Source organism: Anopheles coustani, chromosome 2 (genome assembly GCF_943734705.1).
Source record: "Anopheles coustani chromosome 2, idAnoCousDA_361_x.2, whole genome shotgun sequence".
NCBI classification, from domain to species: domain Eukaryota; kingdom Metazoa; phylum Arthropoda; class Insecta; order Diptera; family Culicidae; genus Anopheles; species Anopheles coustani.
Window position 1 is genome coordinate 30,392,286 of NC_071289.1, and position 26,988 is coordinate 30,419,273.

Genomic DNA, 26,988 nt, shown 5'->3' on the forward strand with positions numbered 1-26,988 from the left:
GTAACGCATCGTTCGAAATTGAAGATTATGCTTCTTGCGGAACACCAGGGACGGCAATACTTCCCTAAAGGGCGAACAGCAACAAGGGTCTGCGATGTATATGGAGCTCGTGCAGGGGGAAATATCGTTACCATTATCTTTCACAATCGGCTCCCGGCTGTGACTCATGGTCGACTGTTCGCGCTACACAATTTTTTCATTAGTGCTCCACTTTTTTATATGAAAAAAATAATCAACAGACCAAGGGGACAACCACAACAAGTAGTTTGGGTTTTCTGCTAGTCGTTCTTATCGTTTACAGTAGTGCTGCCGTACTTTCAACCAAAATGTGGTAGCGTGAAGATAGTGCGGGATCGGGAAACACACTATGATACTAGCGAACGATACAGATCGGGTTAGTATTTATCTTTGTTTTCTTGGAAAAAGTTAAACTGCTTGCAGACTAGCTCAAAAAATAAATATACCTTTATGGAATAAAAACCAAATCCAAACAAAGCGAGGTAAACAATTTATCGAAAAAACTTAACGAGTCACAAGTTTCCCCATACATGCTTTGCTTAATTGGTTTTTCCAATTGGTAACGCCTTTTCTGCGCTAATCGGCCGAAACGATCTTTCATCTTCACTCAGCGGGGACAAATTATTTCCATTAAAATAATTATGCATCTTCTGCGAAAATGGCCACACGCGGACGCAATGCAGCAGCTTCCTTTTCCTTATCGGGCCACATCCGGCAACGCGCAATGGTCATCGCTTTTGTTGGTTGGTTGGTTAGTTGGTTGAGTGGGGAAATTGAACCCTCGGGAAAACAACGACTGACATCTGGCTTCCACACTTTCTATTTAATCAAAGACAAATCCATACCACCCTGGTGGTGGACGACCGATTGGAGGGTGTTTAGGTCTACAAACTGTAGTATAGGATTCAGCAGGAAGTATATATTAGCAGAATAGACGCAGAAGATACCACATCGATACTTTGGATTCAATAAGTTAATACAATGTTATGGTTCGGAAACGAATGTGGGTGCATTTATAGTTTAGCAACCTATTCTATTGCACACACTATTAAATTCTATTGTAACTAGTGTATCCTGCGTCTCATGCTCAAAACCATTTCCAGATAACCAGGGAATGATTTTTCTTAATTGATAAAACTAGAAATAATAATTTAATATAACGATTGACAGCAGTGAAAACTGAGCCCCTTTAAACACCAGCTGTCATTGAACTCGTGTCCTCGTGTCGCCAGGTATGAGTTTGCATGCCAACGGAAAGCATGAAGGATTTCCAAACAAACCCCCTTTTTTATGTTCCCGCAAGTAGTTCCCTAGGGTTTAATAGCTTCGTGACCTGCCGGCGCCCGTTTATGCTAATGAAAGCCACAACAGTGTAGCGAACAAACGACCTTTTTCCGAGCTCCAGATGGCTTGTTTTTATTTACCGAAGTTCTTAAACCATCCCAAATCATTACGCAAGGTTGTTAAGAAGATATAACGATTGCTAATACTATTTGTATTGATTGCTTTGGAAAAGCTTGAACATTACCTCGCACGTGGACTTATGACAAAGGCGCGAATTCCATAGTATGCCATCATCGAAAAGACGACTACAGAGCATGAAAGCAAAACAACAGGTAGCCATGGAAATACCATGGTGACTTTGCGTAGCGTAGGGATTTTTCGTCCTCTCTCCCTTTCTGCACCGACTCCTAGCAAGTTCATGTTTACGGACATGCCTCAATTCTATCCTCAGTACGGATTGATAAAACGTTGCCGTGTCGGGCGGTGTCACCTCTCTTCTTGGCGGTATTTATTTCTATTTTTACAAAACATTAGTAATTCCAACCATCATTTGAGTTGTCGTCGACACGATGGAGGATGTTGCCGAAAAAAAAAAACAAAAACCCTATCAAAACGAGCTCGAAAGTATGCCAGGAAAATGGATAGCGTTTCTTGCAATAGTTTTTCCGGATTGGAGAAATTCTCTTCCGACCGCTCCTTCCGCATGGCAACAAAGCGATCGATCGGAAAGGCGTTGCCGTACAGAAGCAACAATAGAACCCTCCCGGGATGGAGGAAAACGTTGGGTTGCCTTTCGATTCGAATTTCCCTGGCGGTGAGCTAAAAATAGAAAACGTTCCGCATGGGGATCGGTGATGGCGTTGGTTCGGTGTTCGCTGATCTCGCACCGATCGGAAGTCAAGCTGGGTAGAGAAAACATTTGCATTCGCCTGGCAAACTTCAACGGGCACCATCTCGCTAGTGTTCCCGCACCATTCGTCCGTGATTTGAAGGTCCCAAATGTTTACTTGAACAACTACCTACCACTGTACGCGTTCTTTTCCTCGGACGTGATTCGGTTGAAGGTTTTCCTTTCCTTTCCTTTTTGGCTTCTTCAACAAAACACACACTCAAAAAGGATCAGGATCGGCTAGACGAGCGGTGGGCGTGCAGGGTTAGTTTACAATTATCACACTTCCGGTGCAAGCCGACCCGAGCAACAGGGAAGCCACTGCAGGACACTACCTCCGGCTGAGGGACGCAGGGATATGTTAATCCCTAAGAACACCAACTGCTTTGCCTCGCCTGACGAAGGATGTTTTCCTTTTCTTTGTCGATCTCACACACAAATACACACACACACACACGGTACACAGAACGGTCAGCACATGATCGCTTGCAATCGTTGTAAATTGCCACTTTTCACTGCGAAACACATCAGATAACTTTACAACTTCCAACACTTACACCGCAGGGTAACAAACCACATGCTGGTCGCAGCTTATAACATTCACGCACGATCTCGCTCAGCGTTGGCAAAAAAAAACACGCACGATCTTACACCCGTACTCACAAACACGCACACACAGTTGCACAACGTCACAGTGAAAGGGTGGCCGAAAATAGAAGTGCAATAGATCGGAGGTGACGAAGCGCAAAGGGACTTCTATTTATTTTTGTTTCACTTTCAGAGTCGAGTCGACCAGCAGAATACAACTGCAATAATGCACAACTGCGGCAATACGGCTGTCGATGTGCCTTTTCCTTGTTTAGTTCAACTCAAATGGAAGCTGTGGACAAAAAACAACAAGAGAGAGGTATAGACACAGAGCGATGAAGTGAAACAGTTACATTCCCTCTATGGTTTAAGAAATACTATCACCTTATGTCATGAAAAATAAGAAAAAAAACACCCGATACAAGTAGCCCTTGAAGCTTGCAGGGAAAAGTAAACAAATGACTGGTGCAGCAGTTTCTTTGCGTCACGTTAATGTTGACGATCATGACACAATTTTTAAACAAACAACAAAAAACTAACAACGCAAACAATTGTACTGACAACAAATCGCACATCTTTAGTACAACGAACCACCATTTGGCGTACAAACTGTGGCTAGACTTTAGCTGTAGGCCACCTGGTTACTTCTATTTCGAATGCCTTCTCCTTGGCGGAGAGATGCTTGCAAAGATTTGCACACTTTCCTTTCGCCCAGGAGCCCTTCAGGAAAAGGAACGATGGCAAAGAAACACAAACATTTCTCGGTTCGCACACCTACAACACGCACACACCGACGCGTAGCTTGAATGGGCGAGTACGGCGACTGCACAACTATAATCGTACGCACTTCGCGATCGCGATTTTCGATCCGCAACAACAGTGGGGTGATCCCTCCCCGCCCTTTTGCCCAGTTCCCTCTCCCTTTGCATCAAGAACAACCACTGTGTGTTGCCTTCGCGATGAGTCAATAGAGCGATCAGGGAGGGACGAGGGTAAGGAACAACAATCCCAGGGGGTTGAAACCTTTAAACATTAAAGGGATGTCACCGCATCGTGCGGTATCATGCGGTCGCAGAACGTTCTATACAATGATATTTTGAGCTGATAATCGTTTCTTCTCGAACTTTTGGCGTATCGCACAGCCCAGCCTGAGGACGATGACTAATCTAAAGTGGCACAGCTTTGCTATAGATTTTCCTTGGTTTAACATTGCACCATTGGAGTGCCTCCTCATTGGGCAGTTGTCACTTTTCAGTCCGGAATTCATCAATCCCGCGGAGATAGTCATTGTTTTGCGCTGTATTTTGGAGGCAATGCCGAGAGCTTCGACACGGTTGTGAGGGGGCCCTTTAGACTCTCCCAGAAATTCCGTTTCGGGGCGCGATTGCCTTTTTTGTCAACACGGGAAAATCTACACAGGAGAAAAAAAACATACACACTGCACACAAGCCGTGGTGCGCTATAGCAACCACTTTGCGGTACGGATTGGGAGGATTTTTCTGTTCTTTTTTCGGTGAAGTAGAAGACATCAGATGACACCGTTTTACATTATTTCTGGGCGCTCGGTTGCCGAGCGTTTTTGCTGCCCTTGACTGGATATATTTTTACCGCTGGTGCTGCTGCTGCTCCAAATAATGATGATGGCCGCTGTTGATTTTGTACTCACTTATCGCTCGGCCTGAAACAAACTGCAGAATCGCGCATCAACTTGCTGGCTCGACCAACCATTCCTGCGCTACCAAGGTGACTGAAGTTTGACAGAAGGTTGCGTCAAACGTGATTTTCACAAGGTTCAAGATTTGTCTAGTCAATTGTCAAAATAAAAATTTGTTAACCTTCAGGTCTACGACCAAAAATACCTACGTTAACATACGACCGCCTACCCGGGTAGGCCATACGTTTTGTATGGGGGTTTGCATTTTGCTGTGCTTCAAAGCTAATATCTTTTGTTCTAGATGCCGTAGTGAGTTGAAATTTTCAGTAATGATACTTAAGAATGTTTTCTAACACATCCCATTCAAATAATAATATTAAAAATTCGATAAGTAAGTAATTTTTTCATTCAAATATATTTTATCCCATGGATCTACAATCGCCAACTCTGTAAACCATACATTTTCAATAAGTTATTGTGTTTGTTTATACTTCTTAAGTTTCTGGTGAAGTAACTTCTTGGTGCCTTCAACATTTTTGCTTATAAATTGAAATTTCAAAGATGTAGAAATATTTTTCTTTTAAATTTTACGTTTTGGAAATGTTCATGTTCCTCAGTAAATTCGGTGGCATATCTGGAGGAAATTCTTCATTATACATTGTTACAACTAATATTTAAGCCTTAACATTTTAAAACTTAGCTCATATACATAAATTCGATCGTTTTGTTTCAAACGATAACAGTTTCTTTTGTATTTAATTCAACCCGTTGCATCATGATTTTCTTGCAATTAATAAATTATTATTTTGTGTAGAAAATTATGAAAGTTCACCTAGAATGCTTTCGTTGCCGCTGTGTGGTCCAAAATGTAGCATAATTTGCATATTTGTACATCGTCTTCGAGTTTATCTGATTACTAATTGTTCGAGGGGTTCGAGGAGTAAAACAGTCTTTCATAGTGTGTCGTAGATAAATTTGGATTGTTTTCAATATAAATATAAAAAGAAAAACCCGAGAGGCACCTCCTTTCACCTACTGGTGGTTTGTCTTGGTACAGAAAAATATAAACTCTCGTACAAAACGTATGACTTACCCGGGTAGGCGGTTGTAGATCTAAGGGGTATAAATAGAAAAATGGTGTAAAAAAATACTTAGAATAAAAATAAAAGGTCGGTTTTCGGCAGAATGATAGAGAACATGTTGCTTGAGGCATTCCAGGAATTTCGTGTCGATATAACTGTTCAATTCGAAGTAATTGCAAAATAAAAGGGCAAAACTTACCCAGGTAGGCGGTTGTAGATCTGAAGGTTAAGCAAAGGAGGTGGTCTCAAAAGGTGCGGGCAGTCCCAAAAGATCAATAATTTTAGAGTAGAATTTGTTTCCGAAACACATAAAAGATTTATTACCCACTAGATCCAACATTTTTTGCCAACTAACCGAAATAATGAGTAAATTGTGTTTCGGATAAACCTCCTACCTCAAAATAAACTAACCTTGACAATTAGTTTTGAGATCTCGGTAGATATGATACAACCTGTCTTTCTATTTCATTTCTCGAGAACCTCACATGCAGGTTTTCGAAAATTTTCATCACAAAAAACATAAACAAGGCAGTTCGCTGGAGATAACTAATAGAATTTAGAATCTCATCCCTCACGCAAGGGGCCCTTTCAGAAATTTTCGTAAGAGCTTAGCTGATAAGAAGATCCCAGACAACACACCACTTTGGTACCACATGTTTCGATGATCTGTTGATTTCACAATAGTATGAAAAGGATGGCGCTCGAAACAACATCTAAAGAATATCAGGATGCGCTCTCGAAAGGTAAGTAAAACGTGTGCCAACGTCCTTGAAAAAAATGTTTTACAAATGTGCTTCATTTTCTAACCAACAGTTACTCTGGTGGAGCGTAATCCCGCCCCGAATGGGACGGCAATTGTGAGCATGTACCGAACGGGTGTGCGGGAAGCGGACGACATCGTGACGTTGGCGAAGGAAATTCAGTCGGCCGACATTGCCGTTACGAATAATGCGTGCGCGAAGCTAGTCATGATAGCGGAGCAGGTCCGTTTTCTGCAGCAGCAGGCGAAAAAGATTCTAGAGGAAACGCAAGCCGCACAAGAGCTACACCATGCGGCGTGTAATTTCCGTAAAATTCCCGGCCACATCTACCACCTGTATAAACGGGCCTCGGGGCAAACATACTTCAGTATGCTGTCGCCGGACGAGTGGGGACCGAAGGGTTGCGAGCATCAGTACCTAGGCAGCTACAAGTTGGAGCACGATCAAACGTGGACCCCCATCGAGAAGATCGAGAAAGTGCAGGAGAACATACGGTGGGCACACCGTGTGCTGGATGCTGGGTTGAATACTAATCGGTCAAATTTCCTTTCGATTGATGAAGCTGGTGCTAATGACGATAAAATGGAATCTTAGATAAGTTAAACTTATAATAAAATTACAAAAGATTTAATCAATCTAACAACGTGCTAGGTGTTTGTCAAACATATAATATATTTACTATATTTGGAATCCGATATTACAAGTCTTGACAATAGCAAAAGGAAATATTAGCAGTGTAAAATAAATACTACACAAAGAATTACACTCGTTTAATGGGGGAAAAACAAACAGAAACTCTGGACACTCGTACCCCGATACTTTCGTTGAAAGTAAACCCAATGTCATCTTGTGGAGCGGAATTTCCCCTTCCGTAAATTAGCGCAAAATAGAGGTAAAAAGAAGTCCCTTCCATAAAATTCATCTCGCTTTTGGAAGGCTTGGTTGTTAAAACTCGACCACCTGGGTGGTGGAAAACTGTCACTAAACGATACTGTTTCGACTATCGCGCTAGAATAAGGCACCTTTCGGCCACAAATTGATGATTGATGATCGTGCGCACCACCGCTTTCTGGGTGTTGGAAGGATAATATCGAGTTACTTCTTTGCGAAGTTTGCGTTCAATGGTTTCCTGGCCGCCGGTTGCCGTTGGCGAGCGAGAAAACTTTGGCCCGGGCCGCTGAGGAGTCGGGCATCCACCGCTTCCCGATGACAGGCCATACCGAGCCGATAGAATGCGGTCGCTATCAGTTGTTCTTCCTGCTGCCCCATCGGTGGACGGTGTGGTGTGTTGCTGGCGGTCGCTGGTGCCCCATCGACTCCGGTCCCGCTGGAAGGATCGCTGGCCATGTGCCCTTTTTCCATCAAGAGTGCCTCTGGAGGAGTGATTTAATAATTTAAAAAATACACAAAACAGATAATCGAATTTTGTACTTACCACTGATCGCGTGTGGATCGAGCGTTTTGATCACTTCTTTCGCCTTTTCGACACACTTTTTGTAGCGTACGTCAGCTGCCTGCAGTTCCTGGTCTTTTGCTGCGAGGGCTGCCTCAAGGTTGGCTATTTTCGTGTGTAAATTGCTGAGGTGTGCCTCGTCAATCTGCGAAGACCGTTGTTCTCCACCAAGATCCATCGTTTGTTTGAGCTGAAGCTCCATTTCACTAAAGTGAAAAGCGGGAAAACTGTTGGCAAACAAAAGTCTATCGATGGTTTAAGAAACTTACCTCTTCGAACTTCCGTCGTCCGTGTGATGTTGACTGAGGAGTAGAATTTTTTGGTTGGCTGCCTTCAGCTGCTCCCGTAGCTTTTCATTCCGTTGATTCGAATCGTCCAGCAATTGCTGAAAGATATGCAAATGTGTTTCGTAAACCAAGTTAATGAGGAAACAAAACATTCAACAATTTTCAAACCCAACTCACCGATAGTGCCGTTTGACCACCTTGTCCCTCACGTAGGGCTTTATTTTCCCGCTCCAACCGTTCGATTCGCTCGTGGAGATCATTCGAGTGTAGTTCCTTGGACATCGTGTTTCCACCAGCTCCTCCGCCATGGCCAGCTCCATCCGCCCCAATCGCTTGGCCACATTTGAGCTCGTCAAACGCTTCCCGCAGCGAGTCCCGCTCGCTCAACAGATGTTCTTTTTCACGCTGTACTGCCGCCAGTTCAACCTGCAACTGATTGAAATCGAACTCGGCCTTCACCGTCTTGCCCATTTCTACGTCAAGCTTGGCGTGCATGTCCTGTATTTCTTTTTTGTACAGCTCTACCTGTCCCTTTAGGCCAGCGTACTTTTTTGCTTCCTCCTCGTACTGCAGATTTTGCTTCAGGTACTCGGAACTGCGCTCCTCCTGCAGTTTCATCTGCTTCCGTAGGTCGTTGTAATCTTCCAGCTTTTTCTTGTAGGTTTGCAGCTGCGATTCGCATATCTTGAGCTTTTCATTCGCCTCCTTTAGGATGTCGATTTCGTCCTTTAGCTGTGCTATCTCGGCCGTTGCCGTGTGTAGTTCATCGATCTTGACATGCAGCTCGCCAATCTCCTTTTCCTGGATCATCGATTTCATCTTCAGATCATCCCGGGCTGTTTCCGCTTGCAGTAGTTCGTCTTTGAGGCTGTCCACCAGCTTACGTAGTTCATTGTAGCGCGACGATCCAAGCTGGATAGGTCCGAGTGAGGTGCCATCGTCGCCAATCAGGTTTGGATTTTCGTACCGGCCAACGATGGCCTGCAGTTTAACGATTTCCTGCTGCAGAGCCGACTTTTCTTCGATCAACACTAGCATTTTCTTGTTCGTTTCGTGACACTTTTGGGCCAGTGTGTCTCGGTCTTCTTGCAGCGTCTTCACATCCAGACTGGAGGTGGTGTTGATTGAGTTTCGCGACGGCGAGGCACCCTGCCAGATGTACTCAATATCCTGCAGCGCTGCCATAATGTTGCGCTGCAGCGACTCCTCAAGCTCCATGATTTGTGTGATGTACTTTTGCTTCTCCAGACAGTTCACGGCACAGCCAAGTATGAGCTGCAGCAGGCGGCCCAGTTCGTATGCGTCACACTTTTCAGCGATCTTCAGCGCATCCGGACGCAACTCTTCCGAAAGGTTCAAGCTTAGCTCGTCCTGATAGTACACGTAGATGCCCTCGATAATCTTTCGCAGATTGCTCACCTTCAGCCGCCAGTTGGCACCGACGTCGGATTTGATCTTCGACAGCCACCCATCGGTGAACACTTCCGGGGCGATCTGATTCAAGGCCTGTGCGAGGGCGGCACCATCGGATAGCTGCTGCACGGTTTCGTGCGGGGCGGACAGATTCAGTACGCTCAGCCAGCGCACCAGTGATTCGTAGATTTCCATTTTGTCACTTTCCATCACCGACCACGACCTCAACCCCGGAGCACCCGGATTTACAGCAGCGTTAAAGCAGCAAAACCCGAACAAGGAGGGTAAATACTTGCACCCGTGTCGTGCTGTGCTGGAAAACGAGCCTTAAAATAAAATATAACGGCGATCCTCCCACGGACCACTGGCCAACAAATAGGTGTACGTTTTGTTTACAACTCGACAGCCTTCGATGCGTTGACAGGGAAAGTTGGGAAATTTCTACTCTTTCTACTGACAGCTATAATTGCCCTGGATAGATTAAAACTTTCAGCAGTTAAAAATAAACAAATCAATAGAACACAATTAAAAACATCGTGAAAATATAATAAGTATTCTGGCCTTCTAGCATTACACATTTTGAGATTATAAAAAAATTTAAAAAATTTCTCAAAAACACAAAATCATACGAAAGGTACAGCACCGAACTTGTAAATATAGACGCTTGGCACCTTTTGGTAAATAACAACAAAAATTCAAAACAAACATACGTCATCTATCTCAACATCCAAAGCAAAGTTTACGTTTTTTCGGGATTTTGGTATCGTTTTGTACTGTAATGTACTGAAACATGAAAAAATGGGTAAAGCTAATTTAATTGAACGGGTAGACTCGATATGCCGCCTGTGTCTGGAAGAAGATGGCATAGTTCCCATATTCGATCATGAAAACATCGATATTCCAAGCGTGGTAAAGTTTGTAACTCAGTTAGAGGTGAGCAATATACAAAAAGATTTTTCTCGTTAGGCATAATACAATGTTTTGTTCTTTGCAGATCTCCAATTATGATGCTTTCACTAAGGTGGTTTGCGTAAGCTGCTGCAAATTCTTAGAAAGTGTTGTTGAGTTCAAGGAAAGATGCATCCAGTCGTACCAAACTTTACTAGAACTACAGCAAGAAAGCGCACATGTAGATTCGAAGGAATTTGCTACATTACACTCCAACCAAGATTTTCCTCTTGAATTTATCGAATGTGTTCCGCCGCAAACGAAAACGATACATGAGACTGCTGAAGATGCCGACGATGGCGAACAGTTGGATACTAGAAGCTATTCGGAGACGGACACCTACGCAAGCAAAGATCGTTTAGAAACCGAAGACGATGAAAAGAGTAAAATATCTAAACGTGGGTCTTTACGCAAACGCTCGATAGAACCAGAGCCGGGGCAAGAATCGTCAACCAGCACTAATCCGTGTCCATTGTGTGGTGAACACATTGCTGGCGGGAAGATAATGGTTAAACATCATATCAAAAGTGATCATGGGGATGATGGTACGCTACCCAAAATACGACAGTGTTTCTTCTGCCCGAAGGCGTACTCATCGTTTCAGCTGTTGAAATTTCATCTCAATTTTCACCCACAAAAAGTATGGCAATGTCCACAATGTGATAAATGCTTTCGAAACAAAGGCATCTTCATCGATCACCTTCGGAGACACGCAAACGAGCGTCACTTTGAGTGTAAGATTTGTGGAAAACGCTTCACGACGAATAACTATCTTTCCACTCATCGGCAGTTGCATAAAATGCAGGATGTACGAAATTCCAAGGTGAATGCGAAACGAAAATGGGCTAAAGACGTGTTAATATCTTCTCTATTGATTTTGTTCCACAGGTTAATCGGTCCACATATAGCGGGCGGAAACAAGGCCGAAAAGAAGCCGTACATGACGATCAAACTTTCCTTTGTAGCATTTGTCCGGACAGGTTCAATCTGCAGATGCAGTTAAACATGCACCTACAATGTGATCACGTTCCTCAGGATAACTCTGAACACCGGTATTATAAGTGCACCGTTTGCAGTAAACCCTACGTCAACATGCAACTGTTAAACATTCATAGACAACTGCACGAACTTGATGAAAGCTGTACGAAAACGGAATCGAACGAAAAAAATACCCAAGATGTAAGTGCAGTCTTCCTGTGCGTATATTGCGGTAGAGAGTTTCTTGCGGAACGGTACTTCAAACGACACCTTCAATCGCATACATCGGATAAACCACAGCAAAAGCCAGAGGTATGTAAAAGGGAACTCAAGGAAAAAATATCACATGTAGTAACATACTCTATATGATATCTCGATTACTATCATTCAGATATATGAATGCGAAATTTGTGGCCAGCAAATGAAAACTAAGTCAAACTACACTAACCATCGAAAGTCACACAGGGATATAAGTGCTACGCACACCAAAAACCAACAACCGGGGGAAACCAGTTCCGATGATGTTGAGCATAAGAAAATGTTTCTCTGTAACATCTGTGGCCATAATTGTGGATCCTCGAGCAATCTAACGGTGCACCTACGTCGACATAATGGGCAGACTATTTGCGAGTGTTTGTTATGTGGTAAGGGATACCCACGTAGGTCCGATCTAATCATGCATATGCGCACACACACAGGTAAAGATGAAGACGATTGAACACAAGTTGTCTGATATACTATTTTTCCAAGTTGTTAAATTATGAAATCATTTCCTTTACCATCCAGGTGAAAAACCGTTCGTATGCACATCGTGTGGGAAAGGATTTTCCCGTCGGGATAAGTTACGGATACACATCCGTACACACACCGGAGAGAAACCGTATGGATGTCCTTGCGGTCGAGCCTACGCCCAGGTACTCAAGTACACTCTGATTGTGTTTTGGAGATAGTTTACCGATAAAACGTTTCTTTCCTTTAGAAAAATGACCTAAAAACACACCAGAAGCGAAATAACTGCGGACAGAACTTTGACATGTCGAAACTGCTAGCTCCTTATCCGTCGTCCATCTGCATAAAGTCTCCTGCGCGTTCGAAATCGGTGTCACCGTCGAACCTCTTGCCGAACGTCCAGGATTCGCTACCAGAAAACGTAAAAGACGAAGCTGAGCTTCTTGTGAGCGGTGGTGCGGGAGTTGATTTAATAGATACTCCCAACTGGGATCAGTACATGTCGGGGACATTCTGCAAGCAGGAAAACGTAACCGATATTTCGTTTTCCTCACAACCGAAGCTGTATTCGTGATTTGTTCGTGTCTGTTGCATCAATTCAATCAGTTATATAGGATTTATCCGATTATATTAAAAGAGTAATAACTATTACTCTTCTAATATTATCTGAAAAACCTTGCAAGTTGAATTTTATTTCTGTCTACCGCATGATTCTATAATTTTCCGCGTTACTTGTTTCCCACCGATTCGTAAAAGCATTTGAACCAGTATCAATAAGTCCTGCAAATAGCGCCACCACAGCAACGGTTAAGATAATACTCATCGGCATCATTTAAATTGCACTTTATTCAAATCAAATATGTAGCATTTGATAATAGATGTTTGTTTTACAAATCAAATCTAGAAAAATACACAGAAAAACTGGTACTCCATCGTTTAGTACATGCATATGGATATAGTCTTCAATTGTACGATCACTACCGGATGTTTCTAAATGTATTTATTTCCCCCTCGGCTCTGACATGGATAACTTTCTGCCTCCACTCACCCGTTACGTTTCGTTACATTCTACTACTATCGTTCACAGGTTAATGAGATTTTACGTTTAGTTATTCTTTCCTTTCTTAAAATGACTATACACTAAGCGAAGGTGTAGAGTAGTATGTAACAGCGTGTTTACAGCGGCAGGTAGCTAAATTATATATTTTACCCCATTGAGGATGGTTTGGTTTAACTCGACTATTTCTTGCGCGACTGTCCATGCAAACATCGAACGACTAACACTGTTCACTGGGTAGAAGAGAGTTGAAAATATATCTGTCGTGTAGTTTTGCTTTCTTTCACTATTACTATGCTCGCCTCTCTGGTGCCAAAAGATCTTTTTGCCGTGGAAACTTTTCGATAAAGGTATCCCGCCTTTGTTTTATGTACACTCCATGGAAACCACTAGATCCAGGTAGATTATAGTTTGAGCTAGAGGAAAGTTCACGAGGAAGGAAACTTCGATCGCTAAAAACGGTCGCCTTTGCAACTAATCTTATTATTGCACATTTATCTTGACTATTTACATCTCTAACCGTTTAGAGATTGTGAACCCGTTTACCAAGGACGCCAGGTTTGTGCCTGCAGTTGACATCCGGTCATGCTATCGGTTCCCTGGCTGCTGCCACATCGGTCACTACTTCCGCTAGCATTGCTACTGGTGGGTGATCTTCGATCTTCGATCGACCGTGGGCTCACACTGCGCCGATCCCTTTCCTCGGAGTACGTGGCTGTCTGTTGGGTTTCCGTGCAGATCATGGGACTGTCTCCATCGAGCGACTCTTTCTTCATCGGTGGACTGCCCGTTGATACTCTGGCGTCGGGCTCCTGTTCAACCAGGCCGGGAGACACTGGCCCAGCTGGTTCAGCTTTTACTGAGTGTGCAGTTGTTGCCGTTTGATCCTCTGGATGGTTCAGGTGGTGATGATGTTGATGGTGCTGATGCGGGTGGTTCGGTTCGTCCACTTCCATCTTCGTTACCACGGGTGTTGCTGTGGTTGGTGTCGCTGGACGTTCTACCTTCGGCATCGTAGGACCGACCGACTTTGCCATCAGCGCCCGGACATCGGTTAGGCTGAGCTTGCTGATCGAGTCCGGTATGCCGAGCGACTTCTTGTACAGCTCCCAGTAGCTTTCGTCGACGTTCTCCGGTAGCCCATGCAAGCTGCCAAGCATTTCCGCTGTCATCTTCTCGTGCGCTAGGACGGCCGCCTGCCGGCGGTTCTGTTCGATCAGGGTTTCAAAGTCTGTCGTTGAGAGAGCGGCTGCGGCGGCGGCTGCTGCTGCGGCCGCTGCACTCGGATGGTCTACCATTGGTTGGCCACTGCCGAGGCCGAGTGCTGTGGCCAGCTGAATGTAGTGGTCAGGAAGTAGCAGGACCTGGCTCTGAGGTGGATAGCCGACTGGAGGCACCACCACGCTATGCTCAGAATGCTGCAATTAGGAAATCGAAACAAGTTAATGTACCAGAATTGTATTGAGTTCGTAGTGATAATAACTATGAATGTAGGGATTCTCAACAAAAACTCCTTTTACATCTAACTGAGAAACTACCATAATTTGGCCGGTGTTACATTAAACCTCCATGTTTTGCAACAATCTTTCATTTATTAACTGACAGAATTACTTTGATTTAAACGAAATTATTTTATCATTTGTATTTGCACCAAGGATGCTTTCGTTCAAATCGCATGATGGTTCAGCTGGGAGCAGTTTTTATTAACGACTAATATATAATAAAAATCCTTTTTATAAATAAAAAACAACTAATGTCGCTCATTTTTTTAAAGACTTCTGTAAAACCACTTACGTTAGACATATCCTTATCCGACTCCATGTTGCCGGCCGCGGGTGATGGAGTAGGTGAAGATACGGCGGATGAGGTGGTGGAGTATCCGTTGACCAGCAGACCACTTCCGGCGCTCGTCGGTTCGTGCTTGATCGCGCCCGGATCAAGCCGGCAGGTTTTGAGGTTAGCCATGTCGATCAGCTTCTGCTGGGACTGGTGGGACTGGTGGTGTCCGAGCATCATTTTGTTAAGAGCCGTATGACTACCGGCGGCGGAAGTGGTCGCAATTTCGCTTCCGTGAATCATATCTTCCAGGTTGGCTACGGACACCGTGGAAGACACCGGTGGCTGATGGTGAAGATGATGATGGTGGTGTTGGTGGTTGCTGGCTTTCGTTTTGTGTCCACTCACCGTCCCACCGCTCGTACCTCGGTTGTTGTTTTCGTCCTGGTGGAGCTGAGTGAAGAGAATCTGTTAGTCCTGTAGAAGGCATTGAAAGTGGGTGAGAAACTTACCAATCCCGATGGCTTTGGAGTCAGCAGGGCTAGGTCGGTCGGGGAACCTCGGTACGAGTACGGAGAGCGACCGATTTCTCGGTTGGACTTGCTAAAATCGAGTGGATTGGAGTCCTGCGGTCCAGTTGGAGCAGCGCCACCATAGTCCACCATGAGATCTTTGGCTTTTTTCAATCCGTCGTACATTACCGCTCCAACGACGGTCGTCGTCTGCGAATCCTGACTGCCGACTGACGAGGCCACCGTCGTTACACCAGCACCATTCGTTCGATCCGTCGCCCCGACAACTCCCGCCGTCTTCGGGCAAATCTCGGTATCGATTTCCGCAATGCAATTATCAAGATGGCGCAACAGACGTGCCTTAGAACCCGCGTCCGTGAGCGTCGGAACGCTCGGCAACGGTGGTGGCTCGGGGGTGGCCAGATAGCGTGCCACCTCCCGCGCACAGTCCGTGTACCCCGCCCGGTACTTATCGATGCCCGGATTGTCCAGATTCCGATGGCGCTGGAAGTGACGCACCGTTAGCTCGAGGATGTCCGCCTTCTCCAGCTTCGAGTGCTTCGTCTGACCGTCGCCGGACTTGCTCTTGACCGTCGACTCGAGGATGAGGGCCTTCAGGATGGCCAAACTCTGATTGATGCGGGCTCGCCGGCGTTTCTCCATCAGGGGCTTGTTGGTTCGTTTGAGAGGGTCCTGCGCCGTAATCAAACCTGTTGCTGTCGTGCCCGCCTGGCTCGCTAGATGGCTGTCTAACTTGGACGAGATTGCTGTTGCGCTTAACTCTGTGCCAACGAAAGGTGGTAAAATGTAAAAGTTATTCCATCAGATGACGTCACCGTCGTCGAACCCAGACTTACCACTGCCGTGTTTATGATTCTTGTAGTCCTTATCCTTCTTTGCAGTCATTTTATGGTAGCTCGTAACGGCGTTGAAATAAAAGTCCTAATAATTTGAGGCGAAGCCAGCGTGCTTCCATCCGTCACTTGACTGGCATTCCGGACCGTTCGCGTCGCTGCTAAAGTCTCCAAAGCACTATTCCCAAAAAGGAACTGAAAACACTGCAGTGCTGACCACTGTGGAGGAGGATTAAAAGAAAGGTTTACATCAACACATAGCCATTGGAATACAAATGGAAGTTTGGATTTTTGATTGAAAGTTTGTACTACAGTTTTGTACTTCAGCTACAATAAGATCCGATGAATTGTTCGAATTTTGCAATCTATTACATCATGGAAGTGTTTTTGATTTGTACTCTTTCATCTTGTTTGTCGTTAGTCGTTCAGTAAGTCCTGTTGCACTAAGAAATTACTATAAATTTTAACTTGTTGCATGTCGAATAGATAAAATAAGGTATTTCGACAAGGATAATAGGTCTGAATGTGATTTGTTGAAAATGGCTCAGTTGATATGCTGAATGCTTTTCCCTAAAAAACCGTTAAACTATAGGAAAACAACGCAGCTCATTTTTTCCCCAGACAAACGAATCGAATTTGGCTCCAGAAGTAAACATATTGCAAAGAAACCGGAAATAAATAAATTCTAACACATTGTCTAGCACAGTTCCACGTAAAGTAAATCCACCTTTCGGTTCGTTCTTCTGTTTTTTTTTATGAACAACCAGGCGCCTCCATTAGATGAAGTCTAAGGTTATACAGGTTATAAATTCGTATAAAGTGCTTGGTTTGTCTTTTTTTAATTTAGAACATGCACATTAATGATTGTATAGAATGTCACCCATTTTTATTGAATTAAACTGCATTATTAACCATTCCGCAAATTAATTCTTTCCAGTTAAATGGTAGAAGAAATATGTAAATTCCTCAAGTGAAATCCAAACCGGTTAATTCGGCGAAACTGTGATGTTTGGTTCGTTAGCTTAACGCCCATCAGGCGCCCTGTTTCCTCCCGAAGAGGATTTAGCTGTTTATGAGCAGTTTTTAATTTTAACTAGTCTGTCTAATAGATGGAAAATAGAAGCTGCAGTATAAATTCTTTACACGAACATGCGCGCAACAATAGCGTGTGCGCAATGCAAAGCGCCCCGTAAACTACCGGTTGTTGGTTGTGGAAAATTAACATTTGTTTCAAAGTTCGCAAACATTTGGCCGGGGAAAAGGATGGGAACGGTGGGCAGCGAAAAGCGAACGAGAAATTCATGCGAGGGCAACATATTGGATGGAAGCAACCCAACGCGACCGCCTTCCGAAATGTATGTTGTAGCTCGCGGGAAAAAGCGGGACTACGTTCACGATGCGCATCATGCGGCTTTCCCTAGTGACCTCCAATGTACGTCCATTTACCTTACGCGTTATCGGGCGTACGATCTGCATTCCCACATCGCTGCATGGTGTGTTTTTTTCTGCATCAGAGTTCAGGACGCATGGAGTCGTCTTTTTGCTATCGTTTTTCCTGCATGCCTTGCGGCTCAACGCTGATGTGAATTTTTCCGTGACCGGACGACACCAACATTCCACAGATTCCATCGCACGTACTTTGTGGAGGGGGAGGGGGGGTCTCGCTACCAGCTCTTTCTTTCCTCACAGGATGGAATATAAAGAAATGTGGAATGCCGTGTGTGCTCGGGGCGAATGGTTTGCGAGCGATTTTCGGTGTCAAATCGTGGGGTTTTTAAAAACATCGTGAAAACATCCTAAGCCTACCGAGAGCATTCACATTCCCATATTTCCAGAACACCATTCAAACCAGCTGCCTATTAGTATAGCTTGTTTTGGAAAGTTTCCCTTTGCGTGGTTTCTTACAGTATGTATGTGTTTTAATATTTTGACCAGGAAGCAAGGAACATGGAACTAAACAAATTTAGAATCGCAATTAAAATTTCGAATTTCGAAATTCGAAAATGAGTAATAATGAGTAAAGATGCTAGAAATAAAACTTGGATTGAAACATTGGCGGAAAATTTTATTAAAACAATGATTTAATATAAACTAAATAATTAAATATAATTAAATAAATTAATGACGATTTGAAACATCGTTCAACGTTAAGTAGTATATAATTAATTATAAATCATTTGATCTTTCGAATTGCATAAACGTTTCTATCGGTCAAGCATTCTCCATTATACGATTTTGTGTTCCACAAAGTTTGATGAAATATACCACACCTCTTACCGAGTCACACATTCCTTTCTCCCAGGTCATTCAATAAAGCAAAGTTCGCAGACCAGATGATGAGCGTATCTGCAAGGTATTTCTCCGGCGGAATGTTTACCTCACCAATCCCCAAAACTGACGAGCGGAACGGAGCGGACTGCAACAAATCCAGTGACTCCTGGCAAACGAACCGGCTGCAGCTGATGACGGGCGTGCTTTTGCGAGCGCATGAAAAGCGAAGCGCCAAAGGGCTCCGAAAAGGACACAACCGTCAACAACGCGGTGTCAACGGCGTGCGGACGTGACAAGTTTAGCCATGGCGTGGATTCCGTACCTATCCTCCGTTGTGCGTCCTGTTTGGGAACATGTTATTTTTTGTCGTTTTTCCTACGGATGCTTCACGAACTAGCTGCCAGCCATAAGCCGTAAGCAAACGGTGCCACTCGAGACGGTCGCTCTCCGATGGGACGTTTTTGCCGTACGCTTGTGCGACTCCTTGTTGACCGTTTCCACCACTTTGGTCACCTGATGGCTCTCAAACGGGGTGGGTCGTTTCCGTTCACTTTGCCAGTTTGTTGCACCGAGAGACGAACGAACGAACTAGGGAAGGTAGAAAAAAATCCCAACCCTTTGAACCCGGAAACCGGATTCAACCGAGAGCCAAAGGATTTCACACGCTGAGTCGAGCTTAAAATAGAACTCCCACTTTGAAAGTAAGGCTTCGAGTCAGCGCAGGCTTTTTTGTGGTGTTGATTTGTTTTTCTTTTGGCAAGCTGCTTTTTTTAAATCCCTTGAAAACATCCTTTCTGTGCCGCTAAATATGCGAGAAGCGGCTCGGAAGGCTCGCCCCTTGAGAAGACACGGACCGGCTAATTTTGGCTCGTGGGATTTAATTGGGCTTTTCCGTGCGCCTCGGGTAAGATCCGATCCACATCGGGAAGAAGGACGAAACGAGCTTCTTGCTGTTTCAGAGAGAACATTTTCGAAGAATCAACCTTTGAAAAGCTTTTTTTAGCTACCTTTGTTAATTCGATGTTTGGCTTCCAAACAGAAGTAGTTTGTTTTTCGGTGAGTCCATTTAGAAAAGCTAAAAATGCTTCTCCATTATTTAGTGCTTGTTTCTATTTCTGAAGGTAAATTAACACCTCTCGAGTGTTGTTTACAAATGTGTTTGTTTGTTGATTGATTTGTTGATTTGTTTGTTGTTTGTACCTGTTTAAATTCTAAGGTTTCTTACAACGTTAATACGAATAAATCTATCACTATCCACCAAATAAAGAAATGCCCATTGCAGGTACATGGACAAGTTTTCCAGTAAGTTTATCACTTTTACTGCTTACAAAAGTGTTCGTCAATCGTTAGAATTTGTGAAACTTTGACAGATTTTCTAAATGCATTTTCGTTATCAGCTTTGTGGAAACTGTAATCACTGTCCATATAGTTTGAATAAATACTTGTTTCACTCCGTTCTAAATTGGATTTTCAGTAGCTCACTTGATCTTTTTTTATGTTGGCCTTCTAATTGTTATATCAATTGCTTATAAAAATTAAGTGCCATTGGCAGACAATGAAATTAGACTAGTTGAGTAGACTAGTTGAGGGATCACTGAAATGTGCGACGAAATATTAAGTTTCACGTCAGTATGCTTAATTTTGTTTGCTTTTAATTTTCTCAATTCCGTTGGTAGCCGCGTAACAGAAATTTTCCACTTAAGTGCTTGGTAAATGACGCTATGAATGACGTGGGCGTCTTAGCGCTGGCGATTCCAAGCAAACATGAAATCCGCCTTCAAATATTCGCGACGTGTCCTGCATTCGTGCCAGTATCCCATATCCTGCCTCGCGTGTCGGCAGCAAAAGCCCTATAAATTATCCCATCTAATTAACTAACCGTCTTCGGGTGGCTCGGTTGGGCGGCTCCGGAGTTTACCCGTCACCCGAGACCGGTTCCTCCGCCTTCCATTAATGTTTGTCACGAGCCGCCCACCTGACGCCCCATCTCGTCGTCGTTCAGCGGAGACCGTCCCAGGCGAGGACAATTTATCATTCGCCGGTTTGCGGTGTCATCGCGCAAGACGACAACTTCTTGGCTTCTTGCCCTTCTGACATCCTACGCCTCAATCACACACACACACACATACACCCACTACTTCCAGCCCGTCGCAGATTGTCCTTAAATCGGTCAATCGTTTCATCTGCCGGTGATAAATTTAATTTTCCAACACTTGTGAAGCAGAGCCGAGTGGGTGGAGGGCAGGAAATTTTCCCTTAAACGACACCGGAACGATGTTACCATTTTTTTGCCCCTCCCTCGCCCGCCCCACCGCCTCCTACTGCCGATGTGGTTTTAAGTGTACATCACGTCCCCTCCCAACCGATACCACCTCCGCTCGGTAATCGCTTTAGTCGTTTTTTTGTTGCTCAGAGCGCCACAGGAGGTCCGCAGGACAATTACCGGAGCACCAAATTGGTCCAATGTGGGAGGGTGCTGGTGGTGTTTTATTGCGCCGTATGGGTTCATCGGTACGCCTGGAAGGAGTTAAACGGATGGTGCGTGGAGGGTGAGGGTCTGTTTTTCATTTTTACGACACCGTGGTGGAGGGACAGGGTGAAGCGGTGAACCTGTTGGTGTGTTGTGGGATATTGATGAAAGTTAGTAGAAAAGGATATGTGATTTTTCTTCAGACCGCATTTTGTTTCTCATAAAAAAAAGTATTTGGAATGTTATATTGGAGTAAGTTTTGATCGTGTAACCAACTCTTTTGTAGCACAGCATTTTTAAGATGCTTTGCTTCCACAAGGATAGTGTAAATTTTCAAGAGATAAACAAGTTAAAATTCCTTAAAAGAATAACTGATATAAAAAGATGCATTTATATAGAGGAAATAATGCTATAAGTTGAAAAACGTTGTCAAAACACTGACGTAGCACATTTAAAAAATGTGTTTGAATAGAGGAGGCTTCAAGCTTTAACCACAAAACGCATTCAAAATAATAACTTTGATTGGGTTTAAAGTATATTAAGTCGTATTTGATAAATTCTTTATTTTGTATAATACATTTATCAGAAAATAAAATTACAAAGCTATGGACTTAAGATAAAACGTTTTTAATTGCACAAACGACGAACCTGCACTATTATGAAAATTATTGTTTTCAGAACAAGAACCATTTTATTAACTTTTCCTTAAAAGTTGAAATAAAAAAAGGGTGATTTATCGTAAATATTTAAGATTTTAGAATATTCAGCAGCGAACACTTGAGTGTTCTAAGAACTTTGTCCCGGATGCGTGAAAAGCTGTCAGCGAATTAGTTGTTCATAAATAAAACATGCCCCGTTTTTGCGCCACAAACGTACACACTCACTCATTTAGTTGACACTTGAAAAATCATCGCCACCGATTTGTCGATTCCGTCATCCGCCATACCACCCTTCCGCGGCCCAACACCAAATGATGGAAACCGTGTCATCGCAGAGGCGTGTGGAAAACCTTCTTCTGTACCTTTTTTCACCGTTTGGAATTGTTTCGCTCGAAAGTGCCAAATTTGAGCCCATCCATCCGACGTCATCCGCGTCGAAAACCGATCCATCATCATATCCGCACAGCAGGCGTAACCTTTCACACCCCGCACCCCGAGAACCGAACCCTGGACCAGGAAAAGGTGGAAAGAAAGAGTGGCGGAAGTGGTGTAGGGTGGGTGTGGGTATGGGAAGGAATGAAAACAAGCACCCAAAGCAAGCGGGCGAAAGGAAGTCACGAAACGATCATCATCACCATCATCGTCATCCGCGTGCTTGTGCCTTCTCCCCCACTGTGCAGCCGTACCGGAAATGGGAAAACGGGCTGGCCCGGCAGGTGCTTAAGAAGCCGAACCGGGTCTCCTTCCTTCACGCAGATTTGCGTCGTCGTCGTCATCGTCATCGTCGTCGTCGTTGTTCGGTCACCGCAGCAGCGCTCAAACGCTCAAACTCCAGCCGATTCGCTTCAACGCCGGCGGCGACGGCGACGAAAACGTTACGGTTGACGTTTCGGTATTATTATTTCTTCCCCCCATGGATTTTTTCCCCTCACTTTTCGTCCGTTCCGTTCCACCACCACCACCAGCACCAACGATTTCCCTTCACCGAAGTGGGAGTGGGGGCATATTATCGTCGTCAGGGCGCGTTGTCGTTGTCAAGTGTAGCACCCCCTCTCCACCCTCTATCCTGCGGGGGGACGGGAATTCAGTCGAAACATAAACCACCATCAAATGTGCACCCGAGGCACCCCTCCCCCTCCTCACCCGATTACATTCGCCCCGGTTCGTCTGAGCCGTTTCGGAAGCTCGCAAGGAGCTCTTGATGTCCTTATCAGCGCCAAACCCTCGTGGAAAACTTACCTCCTGGCACAGTTGACGAGCGACTTCCCAGAGAAAGGGAAGGAGAAGGGGGAGGTGGGAAAAAAAAGTTGGCCGGTGTTGGCACACTCGAGCGCTCGAGCGCCGTGTGCTGCTTCCTGTGTGTTCGTGTGTACGCCACGCGCACGACTTCGAGCACGCTACTGCCACTTATCTGAATCATCACCTTCGTCGAGCAGGAGGAGGGGACGCAAGGGACACGACCGACGGTTACCACCCTCACCGCGGGTGGCATGTGCCAAAACACCCTAGAGGGTGGAGAGAAAAAAAAGAAAACAACAACCAACCACCCAACACGGACGATGACGACGACGAGGACGACGACGTTGTTGATAGTCGCGGCAGGAAACGGAAAAGCCACGCGAGAAGGGCGCGAAGGATAATGTTGGCTTGCGGAAGGCAGGATAATTTGGTGGAAATGAGCGAGCGCGAGAGGGAGAGGCAGAGAGTTGCCGGTTTCGGTTGAATTTACCGTTGACGTCGTCGTCGGAATTTAGGGTCGGCCGGGAAACGGAGAGCAGGAGAGGAGAGAGTTCGGGAGTCAAACATCGCGCGCGCGTTATTCACCCTCGTTAAACTCAGCACCACCCGAGGCGGGAGTGGGTGGATGGTGGTGGGTGGTATCGCAGGCGCGCACGCCACCGTCGACACATTCCTGGTAATCGTTTTGGGGTGTGCACGCGCCATCATCAGCATACTGGCGCTCCATCGCTACATCAGCGACGTACCACGAGCAAGGGCGAGGTGGCTGTGTGATGATGGTGGGCTGAGTGGTCGTTCTCACCCCCTCCCTCTTCCCCCCACCCCCTATCCCAACCCACCCACTGAGAGCAAATGAAAAAGGTGCCGTATCCCGCCGGCGTATCGGTCGGTCGTTCGCAGCATGAACGCAAACATCGCACGTCGTCATCGTCGTCGTCCTCGGCTGGGACGAATGGTCGAATCATGCGATCGTGAGGAGGCATGGGAGGGGTGAAAGAGGCGCAGGGCAGACAGCGCCGACGATACGCGAGCGAGGGGCAACCGCAGGAAACGGCGATGGAAACGGAAGCGCCAAGCGCACAGCAGGCGATGGCAGAAGTTGTTGGTAGCCCAGAGTAACAACAGGCAGGACGGTGGAAGTGGCCAGGGGGTATCAGCAGCAGCGTGTGCCATGCACGAGAACAGGTCCTTTTTGCAGTTTCTCTTAGATTACAGTGTGGTCCTCACGATTTGCTGATTAGGTGAAAATGCTTACGCTTTAATCTGCGCTTTAATCTGCGTTAGTTTCGGTTTTACCATTGTTGTCAATTTTCTAGATTTAAATAATTTCAAATAACTCTATGAGACTGAGTTTCATTTGTAGAGTGACGCAAATTTCTTGTTTTCATACAAATTTTCTAGTAGCATAATTTACTGCCTCGTGTTTTTATCTGAAAATATGTACCGAAAAACGTACATATTGATTTGTAGTGGTTTATACTACAAACACTTCTCAACAACAACAATTCACTATTTGTTTTTTTTTCAATTTTAATACAATAAAACAGGGTTGTTATTATGGGCAGCTGACCACCGTTTTATAATATACCGTCTTTCGGTCACATTAAACTCTTTTATAAGAGACATACAAAATAACTTGTACGCAGCATATTATGGAGTTTTCATCCAGAATTGCCTAGAATGTTGCTTAACTTTAATAAAAAATAATGTGAAAGTTGGTAGAAACTGCATGAAAGTTTATTAAAGTTACATATTTCCTTGGCTTTAAGGCAGATGTCGCTAAGTCTTCGGTCCATACTTATTTAAATAAAAGCTATATGAATTACAAATCCACCCAAAAAATCATTTTTCATAGGAAAGCTAAATTGTTTAAATTATACGGTTCAGTGACCCTTGATTTGCTTAATACGCTTGAATATTTTTTGTTGAATTCTCAATAATAAAGTGTGAAAGAAGGCCATTCATTTATTTTTTATTTGATCCATCCGTCTGCTTGCTTAGAAAAATCCAGTATTGTAAAGTAAGATTTTTGGGGCTGAAAACAATTTAAGCCTAGTTTTGATACGTGTTTTTTCATCAACTTGACTGTAAAACCGTTGAACTATAAATTGAAGACACGTCGAAAATAAATGATATGGTTTTGGTTTGTGTTGCTTGACCTTCGAAATGTTGTTGTCCTTTCAGCCAAATGTTTTGCACAGCACTGTCCGAGAGCAGCGTGCTACGGAAGATAGTCATCGCGGACGACAAGCGAAAACGAGCAAAACGAGGCGGAAACCAAGTCACCCTATTTACCCCCCGAACTCAATTTTCCAACCCTCCTCCCTCCTCTCCCCACCAATCCGAACCGCTCGTGGTTCACATCAAATTTTCCTGTGGCACTTGCCAACCCCACCGAACCCTTGAACCCGGACGATCCGTATCCGGCGGCGGAACGCGCGCTGCAAAAGCTGCTCCACGTAGACTCGTGTGGCGCCACCGAAAGTGTGTGTGTGTGTGTGTGTGTGTGTGTGTAAGTGTGTTTATGGATGTGTGTTTGTTGCCGGTTGCGCCTTTTCCGGCAGCCCGTCAAGCCTACATCCTTCCCCTTTCTTCCTCCTTTCTCACGCACCATCGTCGTGTTGTGACGAAAACTATCCGCCGGCAAACATTCCTTGCCTCGTCTCTCGGTTGGGAGGGTGGGAAGGGGGAAGGGTGGCCGGCAGGGAGGGTGGTGTATGCCAGCCGGTCTGTCGTTGACGCTGGGCCCACGGTCTGATGGCCCCACTCCCGTGCGGCATCGGATTAGGGAATGCTTCTGGGGCTTTTTGCCAGACCGTTCACAGCACGGCACACACGTACGTCGCGCGCGCACACGTACGCCGGGCAGCCACATGCACACGTACACGCTGGGCACGGAGTTGGGCACGCCTCGGCACTGATTGTCGGCAACTTATGGAATGGGAAGCGCCGGGGACGATCGTTAGCCTTCTAAGCGCGCACCACGACACCATATTTCATGTGCACACACACATACACACACACATACACACACACAGACATACTCGATAAAGTGGGTGGTGAGAGGAGGGGCAAAATGGTAGAACGTACCCGTACCGACGAGGCAAGCAACGCGTGTTCGCGTGCCGTGCGAGAACTTCTGCGGTGTTGACCGGATGGTCGAAATCCGGTGCCAAAATCCCTCCCCCCCCCCGCGTCCATGACCGCATCGTCTTTCGTCCCACCATCTTCGTGTCTTAATCTCTACCGAGCTACCGGTCTTACCTGGAGTTGTGGGAGAAGAAGGTGGAGAGGTTTTTTAACCGCATGTTCGAGGATGAACCGCGACGCACAAAACCACACCTTTCCTTCGATGGCCAGTGTGTCGGGCGCTAACGCATAGTGGTCAAACCGGAGGAGATTCGTAGTTGATCCTCGATAGTGTATATTTCAACTTAGAAAACCTTTTCTAGCTCTTTCAGAATACCAGAATATTAACTTTATCATAAATATCTCTTAACACGTTCCGTACCGCGTCACCCAAATACGGGTGACAGCAGTTCTAGTTCTAAACAGTTTTTGACCCATAAATAAATGAAAATGCAACATAATTCAACGTGTTAATTGAATTCGTAATTCCTTTAAGTAATAAATTATTCACATTTACAGTTGCAATGCAATTTATTTGAATTTAAGAAGATCTTTTACAGGTTCTAGAGATTAGGGCTGAATAAAACATGGGTATTTCAGCAGTCGGTGTTGAGTAAGTGGAACATTTCTTTTATGGATGCATCATGTTTATTACGGAAATTAACGGTCACCTATTAACGAAAGACTATTTTAACTATTTTACGATACCAATATTTTTTCATCCAATTATTTTATCCTAGTTCAGCTTATTTCAGAATTGACAGGCATTATCGAAAAAATGTTGAAATTTTACATAGGAGCGCAAGGAGTTTGATAATGAAATGGAAATACCCTAGGAAGTAAGTTAGCTTATTTCAACAAGGAATAGGTTTTTTGGAAAAGTATACTTAAAATGTCCTCCTGAAAGTCTACTCTGCGACCCACTGTGCGGCGTGAC

General features: G+C 44.8%; 5 protein-coding genes across 6 annotated transcripts in view; 2 read left to right on the top strand and 3 right to left on the bottom strand.

The window, feature by feature from the left end:
- Nucleotides 1–4,513, bottom strand: part of LOC131263083 (E3 ubiquitin-protein ligase MIB2) — a 44,639-nt gene extending 40,126 nt beyond the window's left edge. Inside the window, exons 1-2 of one of the 2 annotated variants that reach the window (XM_058265229.1) lie at nucleotides 4,446–4,513; nucleotides 2,326–3,071 (exon numbers count right to left, since the gene is read on the bottom strand). The gene's annotated coding sequence lies outside the window, so the exon portion shown is untranslated. Of the gene's footprint in view, nucleotides 1–2,325; nucleotides 3,072–4,387 lie in introns of both variants that reach the window. The other variant, XM_058265231.1, reaches the window with a different exon arrangement.
- Nucleotides 4,514–6,001: 1,488 nt separating this feature from the next.
- On the top strand, nucleotides 6,002–7,006 carry LOC131267657 (uncharacterized protein C1orf50 homolog). The gene is made up of 2 exons (XM_058270586.1): nucleotides 6,002–6,258; nucleotides 6,329–7,006. Exons 1-2 carry the CDS (start codon nucleotides 6,201–6,203, stop codon nucleotides 6,868–6,870), a joined length of 600 nt encoding a protein of 199 aa, XP_058126569.1. The 5' UTR covers nucleotides 6,002–6,200; the 3' UTR covers nucleotides 6,871–7,006.
- Nucleotides 6,925–9,799, bottom strand: LOC131267656 (protein hook). The gene is made up of 4 exons (XM_058270585.1): nucleotides 8,194–9,799; nucleotides 7,999–8,114; nucleotides 7,712–7,935; nucleotides 6,925–7,649 (listed from the first exon to the last, which is right to left on the bottom strand). The coding sequence occupies exons 1-4, from the start codon at nucleotides 9,637–9,639 to the stop codon at nucleotides 7,372–7,374; spliced, it is 2,064 nt and encodes a 687-aa protein (XP_058126568.1). The 5' UTR covers nucleotides 9,640–9,799; the 3' UTR covers nucleotides 6,925–7,371.
- A 428-nt stretch (nucleotides 9,800–10,227) lies between these two features.
- LOC131267700 (zinc finger protein 182-like) lies at nucleotides 10,228–13,334 on the top strand. The gene is made up of 6 exons (XM_058270635.1): nucleotides 10,228–10,362; nucleotides 10,424–11,200; nucleotides 11,266–11,667; nucleotides 11,747–12,053; nucleotides 12,142–12,269; nucleotides 12,335–13,334. The coding sequence occupies exons 1-6, from the start codon at nucleotides 10,228–10,230 to the stop codon at nucleotides 12,656–12,658; spliced, it is 2,073 nt and encodes a 690-aa protein (XP_058126618.1). The 3' UTR covers nucleotides 12,659–13,334.
- A 346-nt stretch (nucleotides 13,335–13,680) lies between these two features.
- Nucleotides 13,681–16,335, bottom strand: LOC131267699 (protein pecanex). Its single transcript, XM_058270634.1, has 4 exons — nucleotides 16,287–16,335; nucleotides 15,430–16,211; nucleotides 14,936–15,370; nucleotides 13,681–14,559 (listed from the first exon to the last, which is right to left on the bottom strand). Exons 1-4 carry the CDS (start codon nucleotides 16,333–16,335, stop codon nucleotides 13,684–13,686), a joined length of 2,142 nt encoding a protein of 713 aa, XP_058126617.1. The 3' UTR covers nucleotides 13,681–13,683.
- Between the last annotated feature and the right edge of the window lie 10,653 nt (nucleotides 16,336–26,988).

Excerpts from the sequence above, each read along its gene's own strand:
- LOC131267657 (XM_058270586.1), top strand. The coding sequence starts at position 6,201 with ATGAAAAGGATGGCGCTCGAAACAACATCTAAAGAATATCAGGATGCG. Across the intron at positions 6,259-6,328 it reads TCAGGATGCGCTCTCGAAAG|TTACTCTGGTGGAGCGTAAT; the intron begins GTAAGTAAAACG and ends TCTAACCAACAG.
- LOC131267656 (XM_058270585.1), bottom strand. The coding sequence starts at position 9,639 with ATGGAAAGTGACAAAATGGAAATCTACGAATCACTGGTGCGCTGGCTG. Across the intron at positions 7,936-7,998 it reads GACGACGGAAGTTCGAAGAG|TGAAATGGAGCTTCAGCTCA; the intron begins GTAAGTTTCTTA and ends TTTTCACTTTAG. Across the intron at positions 7,650-7,711 it reads CGATCCACACGCGATCAGTG|AGGCACTCTTGATGGAAAAA; the intron begins GTAAGTACAAAA and ends TCACTCCTCCAG.
- LOC131267700 (XM_058270635.1), top strand. The coding sequence starts at position 10,228 with ATGGGTAAAGCTAATTTAATTGAACGGGTAGACTCGATATGCCGCCTG. Across the intron at positions 10,363-10,423 it reads AGTTTGTAACTCAGTTAGAG|ATCTCCAATTATGATGCTTT; the intron begins GTGAGCAATATA and ends TGTTCTTTGCAG. Across the intron at positions 12,054-12,141 it reads GCATATGCGCACACACACAG|GTGAAAAACCGTTCGTATGC; the intron begins GTAAAGATGAAG and ends TTTACCATCCAG.
- LOC131267699 (XM_058270634.1), bottom strand. The coding sequence starts at position 16,335 with ATGACTGCAAAGAAGGATAAGGACTACAAGAATCATAAACACGGCAGT. Across the intron at positions 16,212-16,286 it reads GAATCATAAACACGGCAGTG|AGTTAAGCGCAACAGCAATC; the intron begins GTAAGTCTGGGT and ends TCGTTGGCACAG. Across the intron at positions 14,560-14,935 it reads CGGATAAGGATATGTCTAAC|CATTCTGAGCATAGCGTGGT; the intron begins GTAAGTGGTTTT and ends TCCTAATTGCAG.